Genomic DNA, 8562 nt, shown 5'->3' on the forward strand with positions numbered 1-8562 from the left:
ATTGCAACACATTGGAAAAATGTTTCCAAAAATTCTTTTTTTTTTTTAGAACTATAAGCAGAAAGATTATTAAACATCCAGTAATTCTGATTTATAGAACAGAAGGTAAAAAAAACAAACCTTCACTCAGTTTTTCTTGAAATATAACTTTCATTTGAAACGTATAAACAGATTGAATGAAAACGAATTGGACGTTTATTCCAGAAGTTCAAATCAGTTGTCTGAGAAGTAGAAGTCCTCCTCTTCCTCGTCGCTTTCGGATGTCTCACCCTTGTCCCCGGGTAACGTCTCCCAGACGATAAAGTTTTCTGGTGAAGACACAAAATAATTGGTCCATGATGCTGCAGGATACTGGGATGTTTATATCCTGAAAGGTCACCTAGCATGATGTTTGTGGGTTTACTGTACAATAAATCATTTTCAAAGATCTTTTACATTTAATGTGACATTGTTTGTGTTCAAGACAACTAAAAAACAAAACAATTAGTGGAAAATCTAAAAATAATGACATGTTGCATAGGTTTGCATGCCCTTAAACTAATACTTGTGATTTCATTTCAGCATTCAGACTCCTTTAGTGGGACTTTATCATCCAGCATGTTTTTCTGATGCCCTAATTCCTCAGTGGATTGGGATGATGGAATGGACTCATGAGCAAACTGCAGGATTTGCAGCTGCTCATCGTTTCATCCGCCAAAGTAGCTCCATTTGAAGGAAGGAGTCCCATAACATAATGCTGCCACCACCATGTATCACAGTCGGCTTGGTGGTGATGTCTTCTAGATTAGCATCAACCCAACCAAGTGCTGGAGTCCTCAGACCACGACATTCGCCAAACAGCATCTAGGTTTTCAGTCACTTCTGGATGCATCAGACTAGATTTAGACAAAAACATCAGCCGACATATTTTTGGCTAATAGCCTTTATTTCTTGCATCGTTTCAGCCGATAAATGCAGAAAATGTCCCATTACCACAGTAATGTTTCCAAACTTGGAATGCTGGAGTTTAATTGAATAATTAACCCAGTTTGTGAGTTTTTTTTGTTTATTTATTCATTGAAAGCCATGTTAAATTCTGCTACACAGTAGCATAAACATCTGAAACCTCAAACCTCACTTTAAATAGTTTACTATTTAACTTTTCATCGTTCAGCGTAGAAAAAAGGTTTGGGAACCATTGCATTAGTGTATTCAGCAGCCATGCCTTACTCCCACATTAAGTGCTGCTCCTCTAATCTGGTATCCATTGTTAATGTCTGGGGTGCTTTGTTAATAAATGTTTTCTTTTTATTAAAATTGAAACTTGTGTAACATTTGTTATGATTAACACCGGGTCTATGAACTGGTCAACAAGCATCTGCAGCACATTTCAGGGATCAGTTTGACTGAATGAATAAAAATATATTGGTCAATCTCTGCTTCAGACATCCTAACTCCTTGGCTCAGTAGTACACAACATTTAGGTGTTGTTCATAAAATATAGCACACAGACCTTCTTGGAAACTCCTTTAAGTTCTTTAGAGTTTGGAGACTAAAACCTTTTCAATTGGGATGAAAGAAAAAGTTGCATTCTTGTAAGTTTAATCCCTTAATTTCTACAGTAATTTCTGACTTTACTTATTGTTCGTCTATGCTAATCATATTTATATAAGCCAGGAATTTTTTTATTTTATTTCCTACAAACAACAACTTTAACCTTGCACAAGCTGGATTGTCACAAGATCTGAGTTTTCGGCCTCACAATAAATCCAACTTTAAAGAATCCGTCTCATAACAATCAACGAGTCGGACCAATGACATGCCTGCAGTGTTTTTTGGAGGCGGGACATAGGAATGATGACAGTCAGAAGGGCCCTTAGAGGGTTATTCAAACATGCCGAGAATGACATTGTTTCTGTTCCACATGTAATCTTTTATTGGAACAACTTTGTCTCCAACCTGAACTGGGAAAAAATATGGTGTCTTCCATCTAAATATCTGACTATTAATAAGATCAAAGAGGTCTCTCTTAAGATGATCCATCATTTTTATCCCTGTTTTTCCTTCAATAATACAAAAACAAAACAAAAAAAAACATTGACATGAACTGTTCATTCTGCCAACTCTATGAGGAAGATCTCTATCATTTATTCTGCTCATGTTACTCATGTATTTCCTGGCAAAACATTTGTACGCTTATTTCCAAAACAATTCTTGATGACTTTCCCCTAACTTGTATAAATGTGTTGTTTTGATTCTTCTCTTATCCCACTAATAAAATAAAAAACATTTTTATATTCCCCACAATGGGGAAATTCCCTCTCTGCATTTAACCCATCCCGTTGGCGGGCAGTGGGCTGCCATTGTGTGGCGCCTGGGGAGCAGCGTGGGGTTAAGGGTCTTTACTCAGGAACTCAGAATGGAGGCTGTGGGGATCGAACCAGGTAGTTGCAAACTTCTCAGACCACAAGCGAACTGCTTTAACCACTAGGCCAATACTCCCGGACTTTAAAGAGTTATTCAAACAATAGACAGTGGGATCTGCTTATAGTGGTCACGTATATACTCATCAACCGATTATAGTGTTCAAAAGGCTTGGGAAAGAATCATTTCTGTACAAATGCTGTTTAAATAATCAAGAAATGTGCTCATAGTGGCCATTTTATGAATGTAAAAATGTGCATCATTTTGAAAAAGAAGTGAACTCTGTTTTGGACAACACTCTGATTAAGGGAACCATGGACAAATATGTTAAGTGATTTCCAAAGCAGAACCGCAACACAAAACAGAGGTAGGCTAGCTTTAATTTTCTGTAGCCTATGCAGTTACCTTCTATGTTGTTGTTCTATGAAACCGTTTGTTTCAAACTTAGGACTTGTTAAAAAAAAAATGCACCAGCAGGCGGCACCAGGCTACCAGAGTTATTTCTGCGCACAGCACAGTATGCTGTGATTAAAGTTGCATGGTACTGTCATAAAATTCAGTAAATGCGGAAGCTATCCGTTTCATTTCATTTCTCTCATTGAAAAACCAGACAAATGGCATTTAGATGATATTCTGCATAAAAAATACGTGACATAATGGTAAATTCAGATATAGTAATCAACCGCTTATAGTGTTCAAATTGGCTCTGGAGCAACGTGATCACTATAAGCGGATTCCACCGTATTAGATCTCTCCAGTATTCAAAAAATAGAAAAGCCATTAAGAAAATAGATATGTCCGCTCACTTTAATATCTTTTTGAGTTAACTTTGTATTTATTCATTTGCTTTCTGATTTGTTTGTGCTTGCTATACAGCACCCTGAAACAAGAAAATGCTTTAGACCTACAACATGTTTGTCTTGTTAAATTTGCTGTTTTGTAAACCCCTTTATTATCAATAAAGAAAAAACAAAACAAAAAAACAAACGTACAAACATAGCTACGCTGGAGGACTTATCTGTCGAAATCACAATTGACTCGGTTTATTGTCATTACAATGTCATAAGTATAAAGCTCCTTCATGATCAAGGCATCTCTCCTGCCAGGCAAGTATCTATTTTAGCTAAATAGAAACTATTTCTCATTTAAAAAAGGAGCAAAGAGAAGAACTTTGTGTATTTTTAGATGGGAAAGATGTCTGTGCTTTTTACCCAAAAAGGATTTGGAAAAAGTTAAATTTATCAGCGTACCCGGCTAGTTGTGAAAACGTCACGATTCGCTGCAACAATTGGCTGAAAGCGTATTACGGAAGGCGGGTACTATCTGGCACATCACTCAATCAGATTGAAGTATTGTACTAAACGTCCCTCCTTTTCAGGGACAGACTGAACAGCAGCCATCCCAGATTGATAACGCAGAACTTGACTCAGTTCTAAACATATCAATCTGGCTACTTCCAGGTTACAACAACACATCAAAAGAAAGTAGGTTTTATTAAAGGTGCTAAAAAGTAAATGAACTGAAAATCCTCCTTGGGAAGCTAAACTTACTTCAGAAAGAAGTGAACTGAAAAAGACTGAATGTTGAAATTAAGTCAGAAGAGGTTTTAATAATCTATTACTTTCATGGTGTTCAAAATTATGCAAAAGAAAATATGATTTTTTTCTGCCATGTCACCTGATACATGGCACAGTACAAATGGGGAATGTATATTATATAATGATCTAGAGTTGTTAAAAGAGGAGTTAGTGCACTTTGTTGACCACCTACCTGTGTTTCCACATTTCCGTATGGGTCGCTTAACCTGTGGTGTGGCTGCGTACTTCTAAAAGATAAAAAAACAGGAGGTGAATTTGGGCTGGATCTGCTGGAAAAACTCAGAGAGGGAACTTGTGAATTCATGAATTCAGTACCCTTGGAGAAGACGAGGCTTTGCATAAATCAAACCGATTCTTTCTCATCCTCTTCTGCAGCTGGTAGACGTACCGGTCGTCGTTCCTTTGAAAATGAAGGAAAGAAAACGTGAGGTGGAGATCTGTGTGCAGCGATCAAGACAAATCCTGTCAGAACACAGAGGCGACGGCCTTACCCGTTGGAAGAGTCCACCATGGTGGGGGTTATGGCCAGACAGCGGGGCGTCTTCACATTAGGGAAACACGATGACATGGGGGTCTGAGGCTCCAGGTCAGACACTGAAATGTCGTGATCTTCACTCGAGCAAAAGGAGGGGATCTGAGCAGCAAAGGAAAAACAAGGCAGAAGTGAAGCTTCACAAACACTAATAGAGGACCAGAAGAGACCATCTTAAGCAAAGAAGCACCTCAATGATTTTCTTCTGCATGTGCGTTGAGCTGAAAGCGTCGTTCACGTCTTCTTTGGGAACCGTCTCCAGAAATTGTCGCACCTGCTGCTTTCTCTTCAGCGTCCCGGCTCGCGCAGTTATCAGGGGAACAGACCCAGATCCACTGTTGCCTAAATCCCCACAGGGATTATAAGATGGAGAAAATTCACACAGAAAGATTTTCATCAAACTGGAGAAGAATGTTAATGTAAATCCCTTTAGTGTCCCACAATGGGGAAATTAACTCTCACAATTTGACCCATCCCCTTGGGGAGCAGTGGGCTGCCATTGTGTGGCGCCCGGGGAGCAATGTGGAGTTAAGGGTGTTTTACTCAGAAACCCAGAGTGGAGGCTGTGGGGATCGAATCAGGTACTTGCGAGCACAAGCATACTGCAATAACAACTAAGCAAACACTCCTCTAAGCACTAGAACAACTCGGTTCATGGTTTGATTAGGAGGCCATATTGTTGAAGGTTTGGGGCTGAACAAAAACAGAATTAATAAAGAACCCAAAAGTAAATTTCCAATAAAATAAATTAAATTAAAGCAACACTGTGTAACTTTTAGCCACTAGGGGGCGCTTGACCAATAACTTCCAGGTTGAACAACTGGCAAAACTGCCAACAGGGAAAACAAAATAAGTCTCCTACTGTGTTTAGGAATCTTTTAATCAACCAGTTTGGACCAGCAGATTGAGAAGTCATATAACTATCAGCGAATTTAAGATTCCTACCTCTAGATTAAATCCTACATCAGAGAACCAGAAAGGAAAGGTCATCAATCAGGTCAATCAGGAAAGGGTCATATCCGTTTAGTTGCCTAACAGCAACATCTAGCTTAGTTAGCTCACGTGTTTAAAGGGAGATCAGACTGCCATAAAATATTTTTTTGGGTCGGTGACTCATTTATTGACGGATCCAAACCTCTCAACTTACATGGGCTAGTTTTTAATGGCAGGAGCCTGCATTGGTAGGCACCAAGGGCTGAATATTGACCTGAAAAACCATTTTATATAGACCAATTTCAGATGAACTCATACACATTGTTGCTTTAAAATGTTAAATTCTAATTTAAGATGACATGCTGTTCAAGATCAGTAAAAAAAAAGAACTGTAATTAAGATTTTTTTATGCATTTACTGTTTTCTGTTATTTTTAGAATCTTAGCAATAAAAATATGCATGTGTTGAGAGCTGGAGGAAGCGAGAGACCATTTCATTTACCAAATATCAGCAGATAATGAATATAAAGAACTTCAAATAGAATATGCAACCAAGTACTGCATCCAGGGAGTACTTGATACAACTAACGCTAACATAGTGAGCAGATCTTGGCGTCGTCAAAATAGAATGACTTTCCAAATTGAATGCTGGTCATAGAAGGTTTGGTAATCGAATTGAATTGTTGCCTGGTAGTAATGTCCTTTCTAAAAATGAGAGCTACTTTTTTGGGCAATCACTCATTTTTAAAGGCTGCTAGTACAGCATTAAACTAAAGCTCATGTATAATAAGCATATTGTGGTATTTTAATTTTCAATATCTATAAACACTAGAGTGATTACACAAATAATTAAACTTTAGACACCATTTTCTGGTAAGATTAGTTTTCCAGCTTATTACTGTCAGTACAGAGCAATGAAATGAAGTCATTAACTCATCCCCTTGGGGAGCAGTGGGCTGCCATTGTGCGGCACCCTGTGAGCAGAGTGGGGTTAAAGGTGTTTTTGCTCAGGGACCCAGAGTGGCAGTCTGTGGGAGTGGAGCTCGAACTCAGAACCTCAGGAATCCAAGCTCTATCAGGGGTTGACTTTAAGGATTTTTATCATGCTTGCAATGCTTGTGGGTCGTTTTCAGCATGTGTCAGTGATTTTAAAGTAATTTTGAGTGATAAATAATTATTTATCATTATCATTTATTTAAAATTGTACTCTCCCAACAACAAAAACTACTTGCCCCGGGCGATCGGGCAATGGTTAACATGGAGCCCTGTCTATGCCCTAACCACTAGGTCACCACTCCTCCAAATTAGATTAGCCATTTCTTTAGTGACCCCTGCTCTAAAACATATCATTTGTTAGATTTTTAACCTGCTTACAGCAGTAATAGTTTTTTTTCATATACCGGTAATATTAATTTAAAATGAACAATAAAGTTGTTTTCCTCCCAAATATCAATTCATAGCCCTTCCCATGCCACGGCAGCTGTATTAAAGACCAAACTATGTTTACCTGCAGGTTTGGCTGCCTTCTCCTTCCCCTTCCCCTTCTTGGTGCGTTTGGCGGGACTCTGGGTCCCACCTTGGGACGCGCACCACTTGTTGCATTCTTCAGCCGTTCGCGTCCCCACCATCTTCGCTACCTTCCCCCAGTAACCTGCAACGTGTTTGGGATAGCTGCGCACAGCCCTGGAAAACAAACAAGAAAATGCTTTAGACCTACCTGAAGACGAGGACATACTTTGTTCATCTACAGCCTTTCTGTTAATTCAGCAGAGCAATTATTAAACTATGAAAATCAACCTTAAAAAAAGGAAAATAGACCACTGATAATTATCAACGCTCTCCTTTTTTTTTTAGACTTTTAGAATTTCTGTTAACCATTTTCTGCGAATAAATCTGCTATTTCTAGTAGAAATAGCAGATTTATAGAAAATGGTCTCACATCTCTTCACACCCGTCTGTTCGTGTCATTTAAAATATTCTGTTGTACGTACTCCTCCAGCTTCAGGATCTCGTCCTCCGTCCACTCGTCTACGTCTCTGTCGTGTGGAACAATGGCGCTGCTTTTGTTTCGCAGCTGCCTCTGCCATGTCGCCTGTGATGAAAGCTCCTGCAGTGAGGATGAAGTGGTGCGCTTGGCCTCTTTCTTCTTCTCTTGTACTTTCTTACTCTTCGCCGCTGCTCTGGTTTTATTTTTCTGCTCCTTCCTTCTCTCTCTCTGGGGCTCTGGGGAACGCTTGGGTGAAACACTGTGATCTGACTCTGGTACACCAACTCCTGCCGCCGGTCTCGTGTGCCTCGCACTCTCTCGCCTCCTTCTGATGAGAAACAACTCGTCATCAGACAACAGGTGGTTAGATGTTTCAACGCTAGGGGAAACAAGTTCGGGGGAACATGTCTCTAATACCTGGTTGGAGGCCTGCTGGCGTTCCGCGTTTGTCTCTTTGACCCCTCACACAGTCCTCTTTTGGCATCTAAAGGCTGCCGCGTGGACATTCTTCTACCAGGAACCTCTCTCTGACAATCAATGACCCTGTTCGATGAATCAGTGGGGTGCTGGTCCTGTTTAGCCGCAGCTCTGTCCAGTCTTCGGTCTGTCTTGACCTTTCTCACTGGGGCTGAGAACTCCTCGCCTTTATCTGATTCTTGCTGGTTCGTATCTGGGAGTAAAGAGAAATGTTTTTAAAGAGTGGCTGCATACGTCAGTGCAGAACCTCCACCGACTGATTTACCATCACTGGAGGGGGAGAAGACAGGGCCTGGCTTCTTGGACCTCCTCGAGCAGGCAGTCGCTGGAACATCCTGTCAGAACAGAAGCGGATTGGAAAAAGGAAAGAACCAAAAGTGGTGCAAAACATCCGAGAAAACTGGGATTTTATTTCTTTCCAGTGATAACAGTTGTCGATTATCGCAATGATGAAACAATCCTATTACTTAAATGTCCACACCCAGCCAGGATCAATGAGGCAGAAACAAGAACTCCCTCAAATAACACTTCTCTGACTGCACCAAGTAGGCCATCAGAGACGGTATCTTAAGTGGCTGCCAGCATCCATTAATGAGCCACCAAAATTACTCCAAGAGGGCTTCCAGTGGCAGC

At 40.1% G+C, this 8562-nt stretch overlaps 1 protein-coding gene across 3 annotated transcripts in view; it reads right to left on the reverse strand.

The window, feature by feature from the left end:
• Positions 1-77: 77 nt before the first annotated feature.
• mis18bp1 (MIS18 binding protein 1) overlaps positions 78-8562 on the reverse strand; it is a 14466-nt gene continuing 5981 nt past the window's right edge. For 2 of the 3 annotated variants that reach the window (XM_015379225.1, XM_015379222.1), the window contains exons 9-17: positions 8195-8264; positions 7870-8122; positions 7457-7780; positions 6973-7148; positions 4724-4875; positions 4493-4635; positions 4317-4401; positions 4174-4228; positions 78-308 (exon numbers count right to left, since the gene is read on the reverse strand). In XM_015379225.1, the coding sequence (XP_015234711.1) occupies positions 214-308; positions 4174-4228; positions 4317-4401; positions 4493-4635; positions 4724-4875; positions 6973-7148; positions 7457-7780; positions 7870-8122; positions 8195-8264 (1353 nt within the window). In that variant the 3' untranslated portion in view covers positions 78-213. The remainder of the gene's footprint in view (positions 309-4173; positions 4229-4316; positions 4402-4492; positions 4636-4723; positions 4876-6972; positions 7149-7456; positions 7781-7869; positions 8123-8194; positions 8265-8562) is intronic. The other variant, XM_015379224.1, reaches the window with a different exon arrangement.

This window comes from Cyprinodon variegatus, unplaced genomic scaffold (genome assembly GCF_000732505.1).
Source record: "Cyprinodon variegatus isolate N-32 unplaced genomic scaffold, C_variegatus-1.0 Scaffold187, whole genome shotgun sequence".
NCBI lineage: Eukaryota > Metazoa > Chordata > Actinopteri > Cyprinodontiformes > Cyprinodontidae > Cyprinodon > Cyprinodon variegatus.